The sequence below is a fragment of the Hippoglossus hippoglossus genome, chromosome 7, assembly GCF_009819705.1.
Source record: "Hippoglossus hippoglossus isolate fHipHip1 chromosome 7, fHipHip1.pri, whole genome shotgun sequence".
In the NCBI taxonomy this organism is placed as follows: domain Eukaryota; kingdom Metazoa; phylum Chordata; class Actinopteri; order Pleuronectiformes; family Pleuronectidae; genus Hippoglossus; species Hippoglossus hippoglossus.
This window is the reverse complement of record NC_047157.1, coordinates 24327094-24351801: the sequence shown is the minus strand read 5'-3', so window position 1 is coordinate 24351801 and position 24708 is coordinate 24327094. Positions and strand designations below refer to the sequence as shown.

The window sequence follows — 24708 nt, the reverse complement described above, 5'->3', positions numbered from 1 at the left end:
TTAAATGAAGCAGGCAACTCCCAAACCCTCATTTCGCTACAGGACATAATCATCACGCTGTGTCTCAGTGGGCGGCGTGTTACCTCCGCAGCAGCAGTTTGGGGTGGTTCTTGCTCTCCAGGTTGCGGTCGATGAGGTCCGACAGCAGGTGCTTCAGGACGTCGGTGGCGTACTCCAGCCGCCCCTGCAGGGCCGTCATGATAAGTGAGGCCACGTTGCCGCGGTCCCTCATGGAAAAGGAACGCTGCATTTCCAGCGTGCGAATGAAGGTGAGCAGGAACAGTTTGTTGTTGATGAGCTGGCCGAACAGCTTCAAGGCCTTCTCCACATTCTGCTGGCCGTTACCTGACACCTGGATGGACGAGGGAGAAGAAATGTCAGGGGTGAACATCTTCCAGCACTCAAACTTTCATTTAGACTTTGAATAGCGATGAGTTTTAACAATTGTTGTTCCTCAGCTTCCATCCTGACCTTGTCTCACACAAAATAAAGATTTTTCCAAAGGGACCAAAACCCTCGGTCATGTTTCAGTTCAGGCAGACAGAAGTTCCCACTCATCGCGGGTAACCGAGAGGATCTTAATCAATTATTGACCCAGGTCTGTTAAAAAGCATTGTAGCCCGAGTTAGCTGCCATTTCACTTCTAAGTCACATGTCAAATTACTTTCCAGTGTAAGACAATCCCTACGTGTCAAAACTCACTTTCTTTTACTTCCCCCCCCCCCCCCCAAAAAGTTTGGATATCTCATCCAGGGTTTGAGGACAGAGGGCGTTGTAACCGGCACAGACTGTACAACCCCGGGAAAATGTGAGAAATGGGTCCGTATAAGTACAACTGTCTCGACTTGACCTTATTTGATATGAAAACTTGTCAAACTCAGAATGTCTCGCTTCTGCAACTTACTGAAGGAATCACTGTGGAAGTGGAGGATTTTCAACTCTTGACTTGAGATTTTAAAAAAACGTGGGAGATAACTTTTAGGCGCATTAGTCTCAAATCGGCGCGATTATCCTGTGGTGTGCAGCAGCCTTTACAGGGACAGTCTGGTCTGAATCCCTGCACCCAATAAAGAATCCCACCCTGCCTCACACACAATCTACAAATAGAAAGGTGGGCCTCTATCACCACGATTCCATACCTCCGATGTTGGGACCCGCAGTCCTGCCTGAAGACAGGGAATTATTCAATTCATTACTCTCATACCGCAACCACTGATGGATGAAATAGCCATGTGCCTGGACCCTGTTTTCCATGAGCGAGCTTGCAGGTGAGATTTACATGCATGTTGCCCAGCATGATCGGCTATATGTGTGCATGTGTGTGGGACCTGAGGGTGGAAAGGATAAGTGCAATCATTTACTGCTTATAGAGGTTCCACTGTAGGCGTCTGGTGAAGACAAACACAACCACTCCTTCTTCTTTTAACTCAGTTTGACTTTCTCTTGCCCTTTCTTAATGCATTTGCTGCCTATGTGTCTCATTCATCTTCCTTCCAATTCATCTCCCCCCCTGTCTCTCCCTCTCTTGGTCTCTGTCTCTCACTACCTCCAGTTCTCTGAGGACAGGATGATCCTCGATGCCAGGGAAGAGGACCCTCATAGCGTACGTCCTGTAGTCCAGATGGGGGATTCCAGCTCGGTCCAGGTCGCTGGTCAGCTCATTGATGTCCGTCTGTAACTCGGCAAAAGCTGAGAGGAAAGAAAACAAAGACAAGAGAATCCGTTTATGCTTGAGACATACAGCACATATATAAAACTCTTCTCTAATCCCCCGAGGACCGAATGCGTGCACCCTTCTTATCTTCATGGTCTTCACTGCCGTTATAATGAAGTCGACAGTTAGAGCTCAAGATGTCAGAGAAACTCCATGTTTCTCATCTTTCCCCTAAAAAAACACAGAGCTCGCTCTTCCTCATACACAACACACACACATGCACAGCCCCTTGTCACTCATTTTTATCTACCGACCAGTAAATTAGCTGCAGCCGAGGCTCAGAAGAGTGTGTGTGGACCCAGCGTGAGGCTGCAGGTGAGCACTGGTTAATTGGCTCCATCCTGCCTGGCTCGTGTTCGGGCTCACGGCTCAGTTGCTCTGCCTCGCTGCCCTTGGGGAGGCTCCCCCCCCCCCCCCGTCTGCAGCCTATCACAGGAGCAGCGGCGGTCCCCATAACACCCTCCTCAAAAAACTCCACCATCTCCAGCCACAGTCTCAGCCCTCACCTCCGGGCCCCCAGGCCCCCTGTGACTACCGGGTTTACATGCCAACACATGAGCCTACAGGCACACGAGGGATGTGTGCACTAATACGGAGGCACCCAGGTATGGTCCAAATCCCCCCCCCCCCCCGCAGGGCAGCACACTCCTGGTCACTGCTAATGGTTAAAACATTAATCTTCTCCTTTCCTACGGTTGCCGGTGTATGACTGATTCCCCCTGTTTCCTCCTCTGTCTGTCGGTGTAACCGTCTGTCATTCGACCGCTCAGGAAGTTTGCTGCAATAGGGTGTTAGGGTGCTAAATAAAAGTGGATGAGCGACTCAGGGGTAGCTGGAGGGGATGAGTAATAAGGTCCTCTCTGGCTGATGAAATCTCCTGAACGCGGTTGAATATAAACCTCACTTTCGCCATCTCAGTGATTGGCTTTAATGACCCCCATGATGACATCAGGGGCCAATCGGCTGTGTTTATTTGAAAGAACTCATGTAGAACTGAAGGTTCGGAACACAGAGCTTGTTGTGTGGTTGAACTGCTGTTTGCAGGAGCGGCTGCAGGTCAGCCTGAGGTTATCTGGGGTCCTCCCACTGGGTCGGAGTCAAAAGGTCAGATTGAATACTGTGCCCTCGTTTAACCCCCGAGCCACAAGGGAGGTGCGTTTAAAAGCAGCTGTGTGTTGCAGTGACACTCACAACATGGTGTGGGTCACTTTTGTGTGGCTAAAACACAGCTGCACACAGAAAACACACAATTACTGAAGTACGGAAACACACATAAACATAAACGTGGAATTATCCCTTAAAACATGAATAAAATGTACTAAACATAATGTTCCTCTCGCTGGGAGGAGGTTTGCTTCGCTCTAACGAGAAACTCTGTATTCATGTGTCAGCCTGTGTGCGAGTCTGTGTGTACAGCATGCAAACTAGAAAGCAGAAAGAACTGCGAGAATTTGCTACGTGACCAGACAGGTCACACACGGGGCTAACGGGCCGAATCTGAGTGTTGTGGAATAAAAGCCGGATGACTCACTGCCCCAGATTTGGAGATATTTCCACTGAATTATTCAACAAACACAGACAACCAGTAATTTACTTACTGTACTATATGCACAGATACACATTTTTTTTCTCCTTTTAAATGATTACAGCCTGTACGAGAGAAATGCATTCAGAGAGCAGCCTCGAGAATTACTGTGTGTAAATGTAGATTCCAAGCGAAACAGACCCGTAATCATCCCCCAGTGAAAACAGTCCGCCGCTCCACAGTTTCCCACTCGCTCTGCGCGCTGACTCTACAGCTCTTACCTTCTTTGCACTCCAGGGCAACCCGAGACTCCAGGTTGTCCATTTGCATCTGCAGGCGCTTCAGGGTGAGGTCATTTTCCCGCGACTTCCGCTTGTAGGCGATGAGGACGAGGATGACGATGATGAGGAGGAGGCCTCCGCCGGCGGCGATGCTGACGATGGCGGGAAGGGTGAGCAGGCTGTCGGACATAATGTGGACCGCGCCGGGGGAAACGTGGAGACCACCTACTTGAACCTGTGGGAGGACAACAAACACGCTTAATCACAACTAATCTACGAGTACACCTTCCTGCAGAGACTGTAGAAAAATCCTAAAACACAAAGGTTAGCTGCATAATTTACTCACATTTGAACAAATTATAATCAGTGGTTGCAAGATCAATCAAATGATAATTGATGCACGGCAAAGTCTTATAAAAACAGAGGTAAATATTGAAATTGATTCTGAGTGCAAACAACAAACTGCCTCCTACACACTGATGTCGAGAGGCAAACAAGTCCGAGGCCCAATGACGGAGCACGCAACAAAAAAATAATTGCTGTTGATTCTGGCAGAACATTTCGATAGCTCTAGATTGACTCACGCAGTTCTCCCTTTGACCCCCTTCCTTTCGCTGAATGAATGATGAAAGCATTGCAAACTAATGGAGTTTAGAGGCCAACTATTATGAAGAATAAATCAAAAACGCCGCGGAGAGGGAGAGAAGTTTAGGCAGGTGGAGGCTAACGAAGACACAGACATGTGCTCACCATGACTTTGTATTGCCCGGTGAGGTTCGGCGGCTCACACAGCAGCTGGCTCTCAGACACGGTGACCGAGCAGGGAGTCTCTCCAATCAGCACCGTGTAGTTAAGCTTCACCCCTCCCGATGCTGGGGGAACCAGGTTTCTGCCCTGTGGGCATGTGGGGATGGACAGAGGGGTGTGAAATTAGGAGGAAGACACACACAAAATTGGAAAATCCCACAATTCTAAAACCCCATGAAGCAAATATGTCACGTAAATTACACTGTAACAAATTGCTGTAGTTTCTACAGTAACATTTTACAGTAACTTCTTGTTCTGTCGTTTTACGAAGTTTACCTGTATATCGCAATGCATCATGGGCCAAATATAATTACAGTAGCTGACAGCATTTTTCCACAATAACACATTGTAAAATTACAGGCAAGTTGTTTTCTGACTGTAGATGGTGCATGTTACAGTTAAATACTGTTGATGTCGATTGCGTTGCACGAGGCGGTTTGAAAGAGGACCTTGACATGAGAGCATGGGAGCAGAGGAGCAACAGTGTACTTTACCTTGAGAATGATGGGGGAGCCGGGTTTTTGCTCCAGGACTCCAGAGGCGCTGAGCGGCTCGAAGTACGGGTTTGGGTAGTAGAGGAGGTTGGTGTTGTTGTACACCAGCAGCGCCTGGACGTTGTTGAAGATGAAGCCGAACTCGTCTGCGTGCTTCACCGTCTCCAAACCCGGGAGGTATTCTGCCGCCAGGGATGGAGCCAAGCAGCTCATGCTCGTGGTGTTCAATACCTTACACACCTAAAGGAGAACGAACAAAAGAAAATGTGTGAGAAAATCACCTTTTTGAGACACTGACGTAGACGAGTTGCACACAAACACTAAACGAATCATGCAGTGTCGGCCCGAGTCCCTGAAACATGTGGTTCTGTCGTCCAGGAAAAGGCTCAGATGGTTTTCTTTTTCTCCCACTCCAAAACAACCCCAAGTTTCCAGCTGATCCATTATAAAGCCCTTTGTTTAAGTGGGATTTTAACTGAAACTCACTGGGAACAACATGAACTCTGCAGGGAGCTCACCCGCCTAATAACTGGAATTTAAAAAATCCTCATTGTCTGTCATTATTATTATTGGCCTCTTTATTGGGGAGGAAGCCTCTACTAGAGTAAATTCCTGCGGAGGCTTCACTGGAAAACACTGGAGGACACGGAGGATGGAGGCATCGTTCCTCTGTTTCCTCAGGTAGAGATTGAGCTATGGCTCTTTTATTACTCCATCCATCCAAAGCAGCTCGGCTCTGGAGGGAAGGGGGAGTACGGATTGATCGCTGCACAGCACTCTGCTCAGAGAGGTTTTTATCTCCTCTCACTCCCTCCCTCCCTCCCTCCCTCCCTCCCTCCCAGCTCTCTCTCTCTCTCTCTCTCTCTCTCTCTCTCTCTGGGGAAGAAACTTAATTAGAGGTAAACATCATCAGAGCTGCTGAGCGCCGGAGACGACCACACCTCCTACCTGTGGGTCTGCGGCTGCGGAGAAAGCCGGGGGAGATCGATGCAAACTCATTTTGTGCAGAATGCACCAATTGTGTTTTGCCAGCATGGTGCGAGGCGAGTGTGACGGTAGAGGTGGAAGGAGGGACTGGTCTCTTTGTTTACTTTACTCTTGCATATAGATTGTAAGGTGTTTGTGTGTTTTCACCTCGTAGAGCATTGGACCTTAAGGTGAAAATAAATTCATGTAATGTGTTTATGATTTTAAGCTGCAACCACTGATTATTTCAATGATCAATTTTTCTTATTAGGGCCCGAGCACCGACGGTGGGAGGCCCTATTGTATTTCGAAGGATTTGTTTTTCCCTTTTGGGGCTTTTTCAGGACCTAGACGCTCAAATCGTTACCAAAGTGTGCAGGGAATTCAAAACCCCAAAAAGTAATTGTATTCTGGAGTAATTTGAAATGGGCGTGGCAAAATGGCTCAACAGCGCCATCTAAGGAAAAGCCCCTCAGTTAGCTTTCACTGATCTTCACAAAAATCGTAGCAATTGAATGGTGCAATTTGAAAAAAGCAACAGGAAGCCCGCCATTTTGACTTTAGTGGCCATTTTGGCCATTTTCCACTTTTTTACTTTGACAAACTTGTCGTAGGGCTTTCATCAGATCAACTTCATATTGAGGTGAGTGTCATCTAAACAAGATGGAGATGTAAACTACCTCGAATTTAGATTTGTCATCACACGGTGTGACCGTGGCGAAGGCGTAGAATCTTGATGATTCGCCAAGAAAGAGGGATCTATTATAACTCCTCTGTGCATTGTTCCATCAGCCTCAAACCTCATTCACACATTCACAGTCCCGCCCTGATCAGATCCATGTGTCAATATTGACTCATCATTACAGCGCCACCTGCTGGCGACAGGAAGTGACATGTTTTATACTTTGATGCACTGCTCTTGGCTGCTTTACAATATACAGCTCATAAGAGCTCAGTCAAGTCAAAGGACCATGGTCAGAATTGTGACATTTCCTCAAACCGTGTAAACATTGAGGTGCGGCGAAGGTTCATCCTTCGCCAAAGGACACGATGTTGTCATAACTCCACTGTGCATTGTCCTATCACTACCAAACTTCTGTCACATGATTAGAGTCCAAGACTGAACGGCTCCATGTGTCAATATTTCCTCAGTGTCATAGCGCCAACTACTGATTCGCCATAAAACAGGAAATACTTTGTAAATCCAATCTGCATTATCCAACCGGCTCCGAACTACTGACCTATGATCACAATCCTGACCTGAACAGCTCCATATATTAATATTAGTTCAGGGTCATAGCGCCACCTACTGATTAGTGTGAAAATTAAGTTGTGGTAACATTGTCCAATTGACACAAAATTGCTCACGCTACATCAGAGCCCTTACTTGAACAGATCTATATGTCTGTATGTAATAATAGTGATGGTGCCACCTACTGGCAACATGAAGTAAGTTTTGTTTTACAACTATCATTCGATTTACATAAAATGTTCACAGTGTGATGTGCAATTTATAGCGTTTTTTTTACAGTATTTCAATCAAAATACTTGTGTGTGATTGATTTCCTTGGGTTTGACTAACTGATTAATCGACTAATCGTTTCAGCTCTATGTGACTCATGCTGGACAACAGCCAGAAATCCAGATTTACGAGCGACTGCTCCAGTAAACATTTCCAGCTCCACCAGTCTGTCGCTGCACCACAAGGTCTGAACGCTCTGCAGCAGCTTCCCCTGGTCCTGTGACATTTTCTTTTCTTTAGAATTCACACTTTACGAGCTAGCAGCAAATTACAAGAGCGAGATGATAAGCCCTTTAAAAAAATTGATAACACGACCAGGTAGGACTCCTGACACACTTTCACCGAGTTGAGTTCGGGTGAAATCACATAAACCACTGACAAAGTTGAAGGAGCGATGAGAGTTTCCACCAGATTTCACAGAGGGCTTTACCAGGCGGCACAGGAGTGACTAATGAAATCTGAAGCAGCGCTGTTCTAAAATTCAAACACCCAAACATACTCAATAACCAGTAAAGCAACGTGCGATCAGATTGTTGTTCACAGTTTACTCGCTGCTGCGTGGAGAGGACGGTAAATGATTAATGAAGGAATGAATAATGATTTTTGTTTCCCACGACGTTTATACAACATGTAGGAACACATCTGATTTAAATCCACTCCTCTGATCGGTGCACGAGAAGCAAAAGGTCTCGTGAACGATGCGAGTTCTCCAGCTGAGGGCTGCTCTCTTCCCATGCTGGCAGCGTGACGTGTTGTAAAGACAGGCCCCAGATGCTCCGGCAGCTTCATGACTGTCACGTCGGAACAGCGAGGCATTTGCAAGTCAAGTACAGTTCTGACTACCATCTGCTCTGCCTGAAATGGATACTGTGGGGTGGTGGTGGTGTGTTTTTTTATTTCTCCTACACTGTCCTCACTTTCTCTCTCTGAAATCCTCTCCTTCATTGAATCCTGTCAGGACGGAAAGCTGCTGCTATCACGCAAGATGTTTTGCGAGGAGGGAGCGCTGGGTAAATGGGACAGCGTGGGATTTAATAAAGACAAAGGTTTTTGTCGGGGTTCCTCTGTGGGTGGAGCAATAGATGGCGAATGATACCTTTTGCATGACTTCTGCCTTTAAATAAATGGATTATAGGTCGTTTTTTATTATTCCATAGGTCATTCTACTGAAGGATTTATAAGGATTAACTAGATTTTGATTATTTCCTCCAGCTAAGCAGAAAGCCACGATATGCAGCCAACACGCCACAGACTCCAAACAACATTATTCATTTCTTTCTTTTATATCTAGCGCATCACAATAAAAGCACAGCTCTGTATATTGCCAACTGCAGAGTGTACAATAGTACATCCTTTCCTTTAGGGCATGTGGAGAGGGAGGCAACACATTGTTCAGCATTGATAAAGTGAACTGAGGTCAACAGATAGAGAAAATAATTGGAATCTTGGCCTCATCTGTCTTCTTTTCTCTGGCGCTGGATGGAACCAGGGTGTTTTAAGGCAGTAACACTCCAGCCCCTCTGGCGGAATACATTACCACGATCTACTGTGCTTGCTGCAGCCCACTCAACCATTCAAAGGTCTCTGGCCAGGGTAGAAGCGAGAGGGTGAGAGAGAGAGAGAGAGAGAGAGAGAGAGAGAGAGCGTCAGGGAGGAGTAAGGGAGGGAGAGAAGACGGCCTGGCTGTGGAGATGTGCGTAGGAGAAATGGGAAGAGGGGTCACTGAGCCAAAGGTCACCTGGAGGCTAACATTCGATAGCTAGTCACCGGCTCTGGCTGTACTTTGTTTTATCCTACACTCGGTCTATTTTCCTTTCCTGCCTGTCATTCCAACCAACTGCTAAAACTGGCATTGACTCTAATCTGTCCACACGAGGTCTGTGTGGTATTTAAGCTGGTGCAAATCCAGTATTTTACTTTTAAAAAGATATTTGCAATGCTGGGAGTGAGAAATCATCTGCCGTGACTGATTCTCAGCTTCGTGCATTAATTTAACGAGTGCCTGTTCGTCTTTTGAAGTCGATACGAAAACTCCGCAACAGAGACGTCAAAGAGGAAACCGCTCCGTCCCCCAGATGATTGAATGAGCCTCTCATCATGCTGATACGGCTGCGATTACATGCACATGTATGACACTGCAACACGTGTACAGTCTGAACATGTAAGTTAGTTTCGAGTCTACATTATCATTCCATCTCTGATCAAGGTGGATCCCATCTTAGCGTGTTCTCCCCATGTCTGAGAGGGTTTCCTCCAGCTTCCCCCCAATGAATGATAATATAATACAACTTAAAACACTCCAGACTTTGTCCAGAAGTTTGTTTTTCACATATGAAGAACTGGATGTTCTCCGCTCAGACGCCAACAACACGAAAACCTCAGAGGCGTTCAGGTGGGGGGTGGAGCAGCACACACCGGCGTCAGCACTTATCCCCAAAAGCTGTTGCATCTTGTTGTCTTACCAAACCGACATCTTCATCCGTGTCTTATTCATCCTGAGATATTCATATCATATTCATAACCTCCTGATGTATTCTCCCTTTGGCTCACTCTGAAAATGATTCTGTGTTTTTACTTGATAGATGACAGGAGAAACTCCGGCGATTGTCCGCAGCAACTGACTTGGACAATTGTGTTTTTACATACAGCCTCTCAGAATAATATCAGGAGATAATCAAGAGTGAAGTGCATGTCGGAAAGCATCTTAAATGAAAAGCCATGTGAAACGCTGAGGACTAGTCCAGGGTGAACCCCGCCTCTCACCCCGTGATTGGCTCCAGCCCCCCCCGTGACCCTCAAATCAGAAGCAGTACAAATAATAATAATGGATGGAAGGCCTTGATCAGCAGCATCCTCAGGTGCTCACACAATAAGATTGATTGAAAAGAGAGGAGCGTGACACACCAGTGCACAACACCTCCTATGATGAGCCGCCGAGCTGTAAACGCACCTGATGTGCCGAACCTGACACTCGGTCCAGGTGCCTGAAGTGGGGCAAGCGCAGCAGATGAAATCTCTCTGGGACAGGAAAAATGTTAGAGAGCTTTTAAATAACCCGTTTAGCTTCAAAGATTATGACAAATGTTTCAATTGCGAACCTGGTGACAGATACAGAGCTTTTCACAAAGAAAATTGTCTTATTTTCCCCCCCCCACACTTTCTTTCACCGAATCTGTACCGGCGACACAAGGGAAGGAAAGAAGAGAAGCAATTTAGTTTGAGACAGGGGATCATTTGAAGGCTGGCTGACAGACAGCAGCTCTTATTGCTATAGGCCGTCCCGCTGTTTGCCTTCCTCCGGTGACAAAAGGGAAAAAGGGGGTAGACCGGGAAGAGGGGATGAAGTACGGGTAATTGTAACCATAGCATTTAACAGAAATTCATTCTCCGTGGCTGTGAGGGCAATCAAGATGGTGACATGAGCTGCTTTTTTCACGAGGCGCTAGGTGGGGAGTGACGAGAGACGAGGCCCGGTGGAGACGAACAATTCTGTCTCAAAGCCACGGAAACTGACAAATCAGACACGAGTCAAATCCTATTTCACCGGCGATTTCTCCTTCATCAGGTATTTCATTCTTTTCTCTAAACAGAAAATCTGCAGAGATGTGTACTTTACAGGAGAAACTCAAAAAGGTCTTTCAGGAGAACTGTGTCCTCGCGTATTGGAAACACACAGAGGGCCCAGAGCAAAGTTATATATTTGGCTGAGGAAGATTCACTAAGCAAGTCAGACACTTAAGGACAATTTTAGACTACTTAGGTCAGGGGTGGGAGGATGTTCTCCGGAGGGGGAGGAAGCACGTTGGGACAAATCTGTGTCTCGTTCTAAAACCCAGATATGGCACTGAGGAAGTCTTCGTGTAAGCGTGCACCTTTTGAGATTCTAGAAATGAGTTTTATAGTCCAGTGCCTCCCTGTCCTGTGTGTATCTCTGTTTTCTAAATACAACAGAGTAGAACAGGCCTCATGTATCTTTGCAAAAGTGAGTATTTACCATATAACAACATGAAATATAACTATCAAAATATTGATAAATAGTTATTTTACATATCAAGATGTAGTTCTGAGTAGATATAAGTGTTTGAAAATGTATTTATCATCAACTCCAACTCTGAAACTAACAAAATGCTAATGAGTGATAATATAATAGAACATAAAACACACAGCCTGATTCCTCTCACTCTCTATATCCTTTCTTTTCCCCTTCAGTCCATTCATCTGCCTTCCCCCAGACCAGTGAGAGGAAATCCAATCCTCTTAATTAAACATGGACCCCCAGGACATGGGCTCAAATGCAATTTGTAACGATCTCCCCCAGCCAAGACTTTGATTATACAAGGGCCCTTTATGCCGACCAAAGCCTTCTGAATGCAGTAAATCTCCCATCCGAAGCCATTAGACGCCTCCAGCAACACCTTTGACACAACCTGCCCGGACCCCTCCCCAAACTCCACTCTCCTCCAGCCTGCTCCATTCCTGCCAATACACACATCTGTGTAACAACACTGTGAAATCTCTTGTTCAGGCTGCAGAAGAACAAAAGGGCTGAGCAGGTTGGTGGGGGGGGGGGGGGGGGGGGGGGGGGGGGGGGGGGGGGCTGGGAGCTGAGATTTAGCCTGAAGAAACTTGGGAGTAAACTCTTAATTAAATACTACACGCAGACCACTCTCACTGCCGGCTGCATTATTCAGACGCTAGCTGCAGCGCTTAAGACGACCGGGTTCAAGCGGAAGTTAGGGAAGCGTAGAGAGCTGGAGGGGCTGTTAGGAGAGACAGCACTTTTTCTTCTACTCCAACCAAAGCTAAACATCACTTATCTTGCTTGTATAGGAGGATTTAGAGAGTCAAGCAGGACCTAGTTAGCAGACATTACCCAGCGTGTGTATGTAGGAGCATTTTTCTGGTGCACGTGCAGCACATATCTCTACGGGGAAGACAGTGTAAAATGCTTCTTACGTTCACAGACTCTCGGCCGGAGTATTTGACTCGGATCCTGGGCTCCTGGACCACGTCCAGATTGGTTCCGGTGACCATGAGAGGGGTGTTGCCGCTGGAGAGAAAGACAAAGACATGATTTGATCATCGAGTTTGTCAAGAGCCGTCGTAACCTTTTAAAAATCCAAGAGAAAAGAACAAAGGCAATATACAAAGAAAGTAATAGAATCACTATGTCCAACTAAACTTTCTAACTCGGATGTTCGAAAAAAAACAAACGCATCAAACGGACCCTCATCCTCAAATAATAGTTTTTGCAAGCGGAGGATGATTAGACACGTTTTTTTTAAAACCGACTTCACTGGCTACAATCAGACGGTGCGGATTTGTGTTTGAAAGACCAAAAGCGGCTCGAGCACATAAGGATACAGCGGCGAATCCCAGGCTTCATAACACAGCAGCACAAACAAAGCAGGAGGGAGGCTGCTGGGTGTGCGGCTCTCCCTGCAGCTGTTTGGGCTGATGTTGATGTGTGTTGTGTTTGTTGTTGTGCCTGTCAGTGTGGGTGTGCTGAATATAGATGCATGGGACTGGAAATACTGTAATAACAAGTGCAGGATGGGCATGTGCTATCCGGCTGTGGGTTCATGCAGAGACCTACTCAAGATGGACCTTGAAGTGTCTACAGGCTCATTAAATTATATACTCTACTGTGGAGATAAGACTGAGGCTGCTCTTCCTCCTCAATTACTTTTTAATCAAATCTTTATATATTCAGGGGAAACAAATTGAGAGCAAAGTCAGTGGTGCTCTGGAATTATTTATAGACAGATGACAAGAGGAGTGCAAGAAAAAAGACAAAGAGAGACAGTAACACACAAGTAAATATAATATGCAGTGAATAAAACAGATTTATCAAGAAAAACTGGGTCAATCATCATACAGGAGGTTTGTCTGGTAAACGCTTATTCTACGAGGAGCTAGAAGTTGAATTTCCAGTACTTTAATTAGTTTGAATTAAGGGTGTGGACAACAGCATGTAAATAATAATCTGTATAACATTACTTGTACAATCTGAATTCTACTGTGAAAAGAAACGCACCTAAATGAACCCAAATTCACATTTAAGCTTCTTAGTTTGTTCGTCAACATCAGTATGAAAAGATGATTTTACATCCAAGCACACCCGGTTACTTATAATAACCAATATTGTATTTGTAAACAGTAAAGGTTAGAGGGTATTTGATTTGGAATCTGATGAAAAGTATGATTTAATAATTTCAAATAGACAAAAGAAATGATTTCAAATTAGACAAATCTTTGTAGGTACTGATGTGTTTTGTCTCATATGTTGTGTTGTTACTTATTGTTATGCATTGTACCTGAACCTGAATATTAGTCTGTATATATTGCTTGGAAGTGTAATTTTATTTTCATGTTAGGTTCCCATTTTAAAAACTGTCCAGGGACAACATGTGAAAACGAGCCTGTTGAGCAAACTCTGGCTCGTTTACAGTCATTTTGCTGTTGATTCTTGAGCATTGTCCCTGTCAAATAAACACATAAATGAAAATGGAATAAGTAAATCACTGGGTCATCTGCATAACAGTGAATGTGACAGTTACTTATCGGTAAAACATGGCCATCTACGCACAAACGGAACAGGATGGGACAAAGCACAGAGCCCTGTGGCACTCCATATTTAAACTTCTGAGAAAACAGATGATGACCAATGCAACTGACTGATGCCAGAGATCTGTCATTAAGACAAGTGTGAAACCAGCTACAGGCATTTGTGTTACAACCAATAGATCCAGAGATCCACTGTGTAAAATTAATTCACAGCACTTGTTATTATGATTTAATACACTAAAAAGTTGTGCAACCTAACTATTACCCAGTTCCTTCTGTCTCCCACATACAAAAGCGGATTGTGAAAGAGTCGAAGAAGGACGACTAATTTCCCGTCCTTCTCCGTCCGTCTCCCCTTCACTTCCAACCTCTTCTTCCTCTGTGCAGTCACACTTCTGCCGCAGCGTCCCCTTCACTCCGTCTCTCAAGCCCACGCCATCTGCTGCGGACTCACACCTCTGATAGCACATTGTTCAGGCAAGCCGCTATCTCATTTCCATCCCTCTCCCCAGTTTAATTAGTATTGCAAGACCTTCAACAGATGGATCAACACCGTTGTATGATAGGAGAATGGAAAAGAAATCCAAATCTCAACAGTGACCCTCCTCTCCAGTCTGGGGGCTGCGGCGCGTCTATCAGATCCAGACTAATTGGAAGAGAACTGAACACTAATTGAAATATTGACTCATGCCTGGTTGTTTCCACTGGCCTGGTCAGGCTGTAGCTTCAAGGCTAGCGGTGGTGTTGTTGCAGACATGGATGAAATAATGCCTCACGTGTACAATCGGGGTTCTGTGTGCGTTAGGACTTTACCTCGCGATGCTCCAGTCTGGTTCCATGCGCTGGACCGTCGGGTCTTCGATGTACTCGAAGGTGAGGCTCTCTCTGATCTGAGCATGGTCCACGCCCACGCTGATCTGCACCGGGCCCACGCCGGACAGCGAGGGGGCTGAGTAGCAAACTATCTCCGACATGGTCCGTCTGCAAGTGAAGGAGAAGGGAAATAACTTCAGAGTAAGAGTGTGGAAACTATCTTGATTTCTTAAGTAATCATGCATAATGTATTAACTCACTGGGTTTTCTGAACATATACTACAGAGATCTTATTTTGATTACAGAACAGCATCAACAAGGGACGAATTTAATGCATAACAAAGAAGTAATTTGTGGCACAAGCTCAAAATCATTGAGGCAGAAGAAACCCAACCTGCCATTCCCCACTAAAAAGATATCGGAGCTCTAGTAACTGCATGTACGAGCGTTATCCGTGTGTCTATGCTTTCCCCTCCTTCTACACGGCTCCATGTTCTACCTGCCCACCCCCCTTGAATTTGTCCAAATTCATTAGCAGAGGCGAGCTTGTAGTGGAACGGCCCCCCCGTCCTCCTCTCCCTCCCATGCCAGGAGAACAGTGGAGAAACACAAGCCAGTAATTAGCCCCGTATCTCATTAAAGCTGGCTTGACTCCGCAGCCTCGCAGCGCTGCAGCGTTACAGCGTGGCAGGGCTTAAGAAAGATGCCTACAGGAGCAGTGGAGAGTAGAAGGAGAGGGGATGGTGGAATGAAACAGAGGGAAACTACAAAAGAGAATAAAAAAAAACAAGGGGTTATAGAAGAGATGAGCAGATTGATGGAGAGAATGAAAAGCAACGGGAGGGGGGGGGGTGAAGCACCAGGTTTTCCTGGAAGCTATTATTACAAGGTTTGATGCAGTAGGTCATCAAAAGCTTATTAAGATTTACATAAGTTTCTGACAGAGGGAGAGAGAGAGCGGCGCTCCCCCCGGGGGACTTCTCACAAACACCGAAGGAAAAAACACAAGAAAGCCACGGAAGATAGAAACTTAATGGGAATAATTCACATCGTCTTGGGAGAAATATTCTCTTGTTTTTTTTCCCCCATATGCTCACAGCATGTAATAAATCTAACTTCCTCTGACGTGTAGCAGTTCAAACTAGTTAAACACAGACACAAAGGCAAAAATCTATTCAGTGCATAAAGATATTAGGCACAAGTGCTAATGTGACAGAAACAGAATCAAGCGGACTATGAAATGTTCCTGGTGGTTTTAGTTTTTACACTTGTTTAGTTGTTTAATGCAGTCGACATCTTTCAAGACAGTGAGCAGATTAGTTCCTCTTCCTATTATCCACATTATACTGTAATGCCCAAACTGTAAAACTGGGGAATTCTAATTTGTCTTTCATTTGCACTTTATTGAATATGAACATTTCACTTTTCACCTCGTGTTAATGTGCAAATACAAAAAAAAAAGAAAAAAAAAAGCCTTTTCTCCACGAATATCCGACCATGCGGCTGTTTCAGAGAATTAAACTTGATGGGCTGCTACTAACACGTTTATGTGCAATAAATGACTGCAAGAGGAAAGTCTCACCCGAAGAACTCGCATGTTTGGTTTCCAAACTGCACGTTGACGCTGCTGCCGGCGCCGAGGTTTTCTCCTATTATGGTCACTTTGGTGCCTCCAGACTCTGGACCTCGGCTGGGGGAGAGACCCGTGACGCTGGGAGTCTGCAAAGAAACAGAGGAGGCAGAGATTTCTAATCTATTTCACATTTTGTTTATGTACAAACGGAAGGGATTTTTATTTAAATTTCCCCGGTGTGTGGATCAATAAAGTTTTATCTTATCTTATCTTATCTTAAAGAGGGGTTGAAGTGTGAGAGCAGAGTCATGGGGCAGAAATCACGAGATACAAAAGTCAGAATAAAAGATGGTGTGTGTCTCCTGACGGCTTCACGTATTATCACAGATCCCCGGGATATTACAGTTATTCACATTGTGAGGCCGATGGCAGCAGAGTGCAGCGCTGGTGGGTGAAAAGAGGATAAAACCAGGAGCTCTTACAGTCCCTGAGGGAGCGTCCTCCCATGTGTGTGAGTGTGAGGGAAGCATTTTAAAGACAGTCTGAAAATAACCAGTGTTTACTGCCGTCACACAGACGGACAGATGGAGAAGTATCCAAGCAGACAAGCCGTCATACTGACAAACACATGCGGCTCACCCACATGGAATCTGACAAGCACACACATGCACATTCCTACGCGCACAAACATAAAAGAACAATTAAAAAACAGCTAAATGCACAGTGTCATTTACACTGCCTCCTTTGCCAAGTGCTCCCGTGTTGCTGGCTCACGGGGAGTTTGTCTTTTTTTAGGGGGGGAATTTGAAGAACATTTCTGTAATAGTGTATTTTTTTTTATTTTTTAGATGGCCTTCAAATACAGGGGGATCGCAAGTGGTGCCAGTTCTGGGCTGTGTGATGTATTCTCAGAGGAATTCCACTGCTGCAACACTGTAGTGAGGAGAAAGTAGCAGGGGATTTACAAACAGAGCCGAGAGCATCGCTGTGACAAAACTCAAACCCGCCAGCTCCGAGTGCGACTTCCAGGATGCAGGCTAAAGCAGGTACCAGGAAAACAACAGTATGTAATTACTGGCTGCTGTTAATTGTTAAGGGATCATTAATTGTGAGGGTGTGAGAGAGTGCAAATGGGGAAAGTAGATTATCTGTTAGCCGCGGGCCGGGGCAGACGGCGGATGACGGAGACGGGGGAAACGCGTGCGGACGGGGAGCAGATGATGTTCACCTGCCGTGCGGAGCGCTTGCTTTCCAATTTACCAAGTTGTTTGTTTATCTGACTTTTATTTCTCTCTCGTGACCTCGAAGCGAACATCCAATCCTCTTTGACTGTGTTAACTTCCCCCTGTTTGTCAGAGCTATTGCTGTATTACAGGTTTTTAAAATACCAAAACGCTGTAAGAGCATTACAAAATGAATACTTGTGAACACGGAAAAAACACTATGAGGCTATAACAACTAAGACTAACAACCAGGGACCTCCACACACCGGTGATGAGGAGCCTTATTCTGTTAATGGAATATAAACTCATGGATCTCCAGACCATAATCATGTAAGATTCATGGCTCCCAGTTCTGCACATTGTTTCCTGAGAAATGAGCTGATGTGCAACAAAATTCACAGGTTCAGTACATTTTTGCATAATCCTGCTGACAAACAAACAAACAGACCAACAAACAGACACGGATGAAAACACAACCTCCTTGTTGAAGGTAATAACACGTAAGCACACACAGAGCCGCTTAATTACAATGTTTGTCGTCATGGCAACTCGCACATCATTATTTGCCTTCCGGCGCACAAACAATTACTTCAGTACAAATGAGTTTTAGAACACGTAATATTCTGATTCACTTAAATACGGCTCTTTTGTCGCACTCGTACTGAATACGCTACACTTTGTGGGTGTCATATTAAATTCTATATGTGAGTATTTAGAAGAATGTAGATACATGCGGACGTACCACAAAGGAGAAGAGCTGTGAGGAGCGAGCCCGGAGCTCTGGTCGACACTCTCCAACGCACAGCTGGACCGGACCCGGGCGACTCTCTGGGGGAGCCACGTCCATCTCACACACAATCCTACAAAAGACACAAAACAATCCATTAACGTCCATTTACACAATAAAGTTGAGATCATAGACTGTATACGATAAATGACAGTTCCCCAAAAGCGAAGCCAAATCGTCTTGCTAGACCCCTGGTGGCTGGCAGCAGTATAGACCCCCCACCTTCTCCATGTTGGTGGAAAATGTCAAGTAAATTTAAAAAAAAGATGTTTTCTTTTGTCACTTAGTGTAGTTTTAAATCACATTCATGTTTGTTCAAGTATAAAAACAAAGTAAAAATACGGACTTCAAATACTACTGTGCAAACATCATTTTGCAGCATTTGTATCCCACATATTTTGGCTTTATTTCTGCACCAGTAGGAGGTGGAGGTATATAAAAGGTAATGTTTAATCTGGACCAACAAGAATTGAATTAATGCTTGAGTCGTTTATTACTTAAATCAACTAAAACTTGAGTCTTTGTCTTATATGTTTGAATTCTTGACCAAACTTGGTGAAAAGTAATCAAAACACTTGATATCGATTTATCTTCCGCTCTGAATGCAATCTGCTCCAGTTGTCTCACTCATTTCATTACGGGACACGTCCAGACAGACATCGACCAGGACCCCCTCAGTGACAGTCTTTAAATGAAACCAGCGCTCCTCCTCCTCCTCCTCCTCCTCCTCCTCCTCCTCCTCCTCCTCCTCCTCCTCCTCCAACTTCAACACACCCAACCCGGACTGAAGTAAATTTTCCCAGCAACGACCGGGCACCCGACAGAGCTGGTGCCGTGCCAACACGCCGCACCGAATGTAAATCACACGGCGGGATCAATGGAGCTTTATCATAACGTGTGATCAGGCGTCACCCGGCGCCGCAGGTGACAACATCAAATGGCATAATAAAAAAAGAGGACGTCTATTGATTGGTGGTGCCAGCGAGCAATAAAGCACAAGATGCGATCACAGCGTGGAGAGTGAGGGAGGGGATGTGTGGTGAGGCAGATGGCGGCGGCAGACAGGAGCGGGACAGATGAAGCGGAGCAGATGTATTGTTTCTCCGGCGTTGATCACCTGAATTACAACAAACGACTGTGGAGCTTTGTTGGATGAGCGATGAGGAGGAGAACGGCTGAAGGAAGATTTACGCACTGACTAGGACAAGGTTTTTAGCTCAGTAGGTGTCAGAAACACACACTCACACACACACACACTCACACACACACACACACACACACACACACACACACACACACACACACACACACACACACACACACACACACACTCACACACACACTCACACACACACTCACACACTCTCTCGGGGGCAGAGTTGCTTCCCCTGCTGTATTGGTAGTTTTGTAAAACTAAAAATGTACCCCCTCCAATTTATTCTACTCCTTTTAATCTTTTGTTTTGCCTGAAAATTGTTTTAAGCTGTGCATTCAGATATTAAATCTAAATTCAATTTAATCTCTGTGTTGTTTTTTAATATCCCTGTACAGCACCTAAGGGTTTTTTGTCTGTGTTTGTTTGTTTGTCTGTTACTTTGCAGGATTACACAAATACTTCCAGACGGATTACCATGAAACTTGGTGGAAGGATGTGGTATTGGGTCAGGAACGAGCCCATTAGAAGTTTTATAACATTTTCTTTGATTCTTTGATGTAATTCATGGGATCAGAGGACTGATTTCTATATAAAAATTCAGTTAGTCAGTTTAAATGTGGTTTCATAAGGGGACTGTTGTGTTTCTCTGGGTTAAGGGAAATATCTTTGTCTTTTCAAAATTCAACTTTATATCGTATCTTCACCATAAAGACGCCACTCTTCTCTCCGTAAAAAAAACCTTTTAAACTTAAAAGTGATGAGGACTCAATCTGGCGACTATAAAAATGCTTCAGAAAAGCATCAGCTCTCAGTGAAACGTCGTCCCGGGCTGCTGAAGAACACAAACGTTTGGACTTTTCTCTTCAAAGCAGGAATGGTTTTCACACACTCCTCTGAAGTAGAAACATAAAAGACGTATAAATATGTACGAGTGCGTATTACCCCCCCCCCCCCCCCCCCCCCCCCCCCCCCCCCCCCCCCCCCCCCCCCCCCCCCCCCCCCCCCCCCCCCCCCCCCCCCCCCCCCCCCCCCCCCCCCCCCCCCCCCCCCCCCCCCCCTTTTGCCCAATTCAGTCATAGGATGCCTGGTGAATGAATTAAGACTCAAACAGCTTCAAACATGCATATAATGAACCTGGAGCCAATAAATAACCCCCAAAAGATTCAGAGTGAAAGTCCAGCTCAGACGACTCCGACTGCCTCGAAGTTGGACTAAACAGGTCATAGGTTCCTTTTTTAATTTCGCTCAGTCTATTTTTTTTTTACATGCCACATAAATGAATCCCCTGGCTTGTCCCCAATTGGATTAAAGTGCTGTCAGATCAGTGCACCGCTGACAAATTGTCCCCTACAGCCAAGTGGCACATAGTGAATTTTAATTACAACTGCCCAGTAAAGAGACTGCACTGTAAGTCATCACCATTACTCATGAGCTATATGCTCTTCAAACACAGCCACAAGTTGGCTGATATTGTAAAAGAATAACAGTTAGTCGCACTCGTGTGTGAGGGAACATGTGTGCGACACGTGTATCGTGACACACAAAGTATGTGAGTTCCAGCGATGGCGCGGTGCTGAGCTGTTCTCTTTCCGAGGGCAGAAGTAGGCCAAGGAAAGAATTAGGGTTAAAGGCTCCTCTGAGAGCCATGACAGTGATAGCCTGTGTGTGTGTGTATGTGTGTCAGCGGAGCCACTGTGTGTTCGCAGCTCTTCATTCAAAACTTTGTTCTCTGAGTGTGAGTCAGTCGGGGGGGAAAGGAGAATATCACACCAACTGAGAGACCAGACAACTGTTCTAAGCATTTGTCTAAAAATGGTGTAATTATTTCACATATAGTCACTGCAAAATGAGTATTTTCAACAAGCTGTATAGCACCTTTATTTTTAATCTTAATCTTAAAGCACTGATGTAATTTTAGTGTAATGCATGTTTATCAGTACGTTTGTGCATCTCTCCTCGCGGGACCTGCATCACCTGAGGAGGTCGACCCACCATAAGGCCGCGGGTTTCTTCCTCTGCACACGTCTGCACGTCTCGCCGAGGGGCTGATGGGCGAAGTAGTGAAGCACGGGGCCACGTTTCATTAGTTCAGGGTGAGCGGGACCGGCTTTAACGTGATGTATGCACAGCGTGGGACAATTAGGGAGGTAAACAGAAGTAAACACACACAGCTGTTGTGGGCTAGTTGCTGACTACACGAGCTACGGAGTCAGACGTGGGCTCGTGTGCTGCAGGGGGAGAACAGCCATGTCGGGGACAGACCGTTTGGACCTGCTCCAGTCTTCATTACGGCAGGGGGGGGGGGGGAGAGACAGACGCAGCTATATGGATCAAAGTTTGCTGTAATACCCCATTCATAATATATGAAAACCACAGTTTACGTGCACAGCAACTGATTTGTTTTATGTTTTTATGTTGAGCTTCCCTTTAATTGTATTGTTTACAAAATGGGATAATTAGATTAAAGAAGAACATGCTGTATTGTGAACGATGCACGAGGAACCTTGTGTCTAAAATTAATCTAATCTAATAAACTGAACTAAATATATACATTTTCAAATAACTGCATTAAGTGAATATTGTGTAATTTTCAATCGCAGTTGATTGATTCCCCTGTTTGTGTGACTTACTGTTCGGCGATGATGTAGCCCTCCTCCTCAGGGGTGCACCTCACCCCCGCCACCTCCACGTTGCCCACCATGTCCGAAAAGGCCAGACCCAGGTTTGTGCCGTGGATGGTCACCCGCGTGCCTCCCTCGGGGGGTCCGGCCACTGGGGTCACCTGCAGGGCGAAAAAACAAATGGTCAGGGAAAAAAGTTGCAGAGTGACATTAAAGGACGTGTCTGCAGCTTCAGTTATAGACCGGTCGTATAGAAATTATAAACGCACACAGGTCTCCCTGGACGCTCAAGGGCAAGTGTGCTCTTTCGGTCCAGGTGGCTGTAAAAGCAATTAAGTGCACTCCCCATGCCTTCATCTGAAGAATGTCAGAACGTGCCGTGAGTCATTGTGCCGGGAGCATGTTCACATCACAACAGTCGCTGATGGCACATGCTTTGTTGCTCTTTCTGTTTCAATGTATCGTCACATTCATACAATCCCATGAAAACCACACTTTTAAATGTATTTTTTTTTTTTGTCTGCAACTCCTCCCTGTTGACTACACAACAGTAAACCTGATGGAAGGAACCCCACAATTAAAACCCAGGTTATTAACATTCTGGATTCGTCTGCACCGAATCTACTGCTGTTGCCATGGATAATAAATCTAGCAAGGGGCCATATTAATGCTAAGTGCAGACCACCTATTCATAAAATACAATATGGCTGCCCAGCATGACCTTGGCACAGGGTGGCACGCTGCCGTCTGTGCTGCAGAGCCCCGCTGAGGCTCCCGACCTGGCCATCGTCCAGCCCTTTCACAGAGGAGAAGAGGAGGAGGAGGACGAAGAGGGGAGTAGAGAAGGAGAGGAAACAAGTGGAGGGATACAAAGGCCGTGGTGGACGGAGAGATAACGCAGAGGGCTGAAGGGAGGAGATGACAATCACTACGCTGTCACTGGCCGTGCAAGCAGAGGGGATAAAACCAACCTGTGCCAACTTACTGAGCTGCAAAGTGCCCTGTGACGGCGACCCTGCGATAGGTGCCGCACCCCCGGCACCCATCAGAGCATTGCAGCCCCCCCGTGGGACGGCGGCATTGTAATCTAGATTCATTGGACATTAATTGCTCTGGATGTAAAGTAAGTGTGTCACTGCACCGCCGGAGGGGTCTGCATACATGAATCTTTTAGCACTGCTTGGGCATGCAGGGTATGGGGGGGGGGGTAAAACATAAAGGCTAAATATATCCATGTCAGGCAGTGGCAGCAGCTATTTGAGTAGACTTGGCGATGGTTACATAAGCGATGTAAGGGGCCGGAGAGAGAAGGAGACAGGAGAGGAGGAGGATGAGCTACAACAAGATGATAAAAATAGAAAGGGACTGGGAGAGCAGAGAAGATGGGATGAGTGGCGCTGGGAATGCGGCTGCCACTCGGATCAGCCTGATCAGTCGTGATGGATGACAGGTGAGGCAGCGGCAGCGGCGGTGACGGGACAGCGGCGCGGCATCACAGGCGGGTCTGGCTAAAAGCTCCTCCGTCTTTGACCCCGGAGGGTGAAACGGAACCCGTCCCGCACTGGACCGAGCACCGGAAGCCAGTCTAATCCATGAAACCCATTTGACTGAGCTCCCTGCTGGCACATAGAGCCTGGATCCATCAGTGGATCACAGGAAAACCACCACTTCAAAGCCACCGATGTCCCGGAGGAGTGAGAGAAGTGCCGCTCTTTGTCCCTGACTGTATTTCTTACACAAACAAAGGGACTCAATCTATAAAGCAGCCTCCTTGTCCATGACACTGGTTTAACTGTGTCAACCAGATCCTAATGACCTTTACAAACCAGAGGGAAGCTACTGCACTGTAGATAATCTTCAGAGGGGTGGAGCACGTCTTTATATTTCAACTCAACATCCTCCTCTTTGCATCCCGTCTTTTTCCTTCTTTTGCTTTCTGTCTTTCATCACTTTGTCTCCCTCCGGCTAGGTGACACATCCTCCTCCTCCCAGCAGCCCGCTCGCTTGTTTGTCTTACCAGACGTTCAGAGGGAAGAGGAAGCGGAAGCCTCGTCGGACGTGCGCGCACACCCTGCCGCCCCTTGCTCTCCCACCCAGTGCTGCCATGCCATGCTCGCTGTGTAATCCTTTTAGGCGCAGTGCCGCTGCCCGCCTGGCATTGTCACACTGTCAATAGAGGGTAATTCCCAGCAAACAGTCAGTGCAGCTTGCACGAGGCACTCTTGTACTCTCTCTAGCATAATCTATCTCGCTGCAGCTCAGAGGATCAGAGCGTTGGCCATTTACCACCACATTTTCCTGGAGACATTCTGCAGGGTTTTTGCAATAACCATAAAAAATACTAAAGAGGGGGCATGATAAGCTGAGGCAGAAACTTCCAGGAGAGAAAGGGTCTCTTTTCAGAAGATAATCTCCTGGTCTGACCAACAGAAAGGAAACTGTGGAGGCTGCTCCCAGTGAACAGCCTGGGGACGTCTGTCAGTGTGGTGTTGACTTATTCAGCTGAAGTAATGGTGGGGAAAGTTGTGCTGATGCAGCCAAGGCTAAACTCAGTACATACAGCAGAGAGCAACGCTCTGGCCCATGCTGCCTCCAGGCTGTGCAAGCCTAGCATGTCACTGGAGCCACAGGAGCTGACCGAGCTGAATGACATTCAGAC

General features: G+C 46.1%; 1 protein-coding gene across 2 annotated transcripts in view; it reads right to left on the bottom strand.

The window, feature by feature from the left end:
• The window catches only part of plxna2 (plexin A2), a 163972-nt gene that overhangs the window by 25563 nt on the left and 113701 nt on the right, over positions 1–24708 (bottom strand). The window contains exons 13-22 of one of the 2 annotated variants that reach the window (XM_034589887.1): positions 22059–22210; positions 18228–18345; positions 16272–16408; positions 14690–14857; positions 12266–12359; positions 4822–5061; positions 4271–4414; positions 3521–3755; positions 1547–1689; positions 84–352 (exon numbers count right to left, since the gene is read on the bottom strand). In XM_034589887.1, coding sequence (XP_034445778.1) covers positions 84–352; positions 1547–1689; positions 3521–3755; positions 4271–4414; positions 4822–5061; positions 12266–12359; positions 14690–14857; positions 16272–16408; positions 18228–18345; positions 22059–22210 — 1700 coding nt within the window. Of the gene's footprint in view, positions 1–79; positions 353–1546; positions 1690–3520; positions 3756–4270; positions 4415–4821; positions 5062–12265; positions 12360–14689; positions 14858–16271; positions 16409–18227; positions 18346–22058; positions 22211–24708 lie in introns of those variants that run through there. The other variant, XM_034589888.1, reaches the window with a different exon arrangement.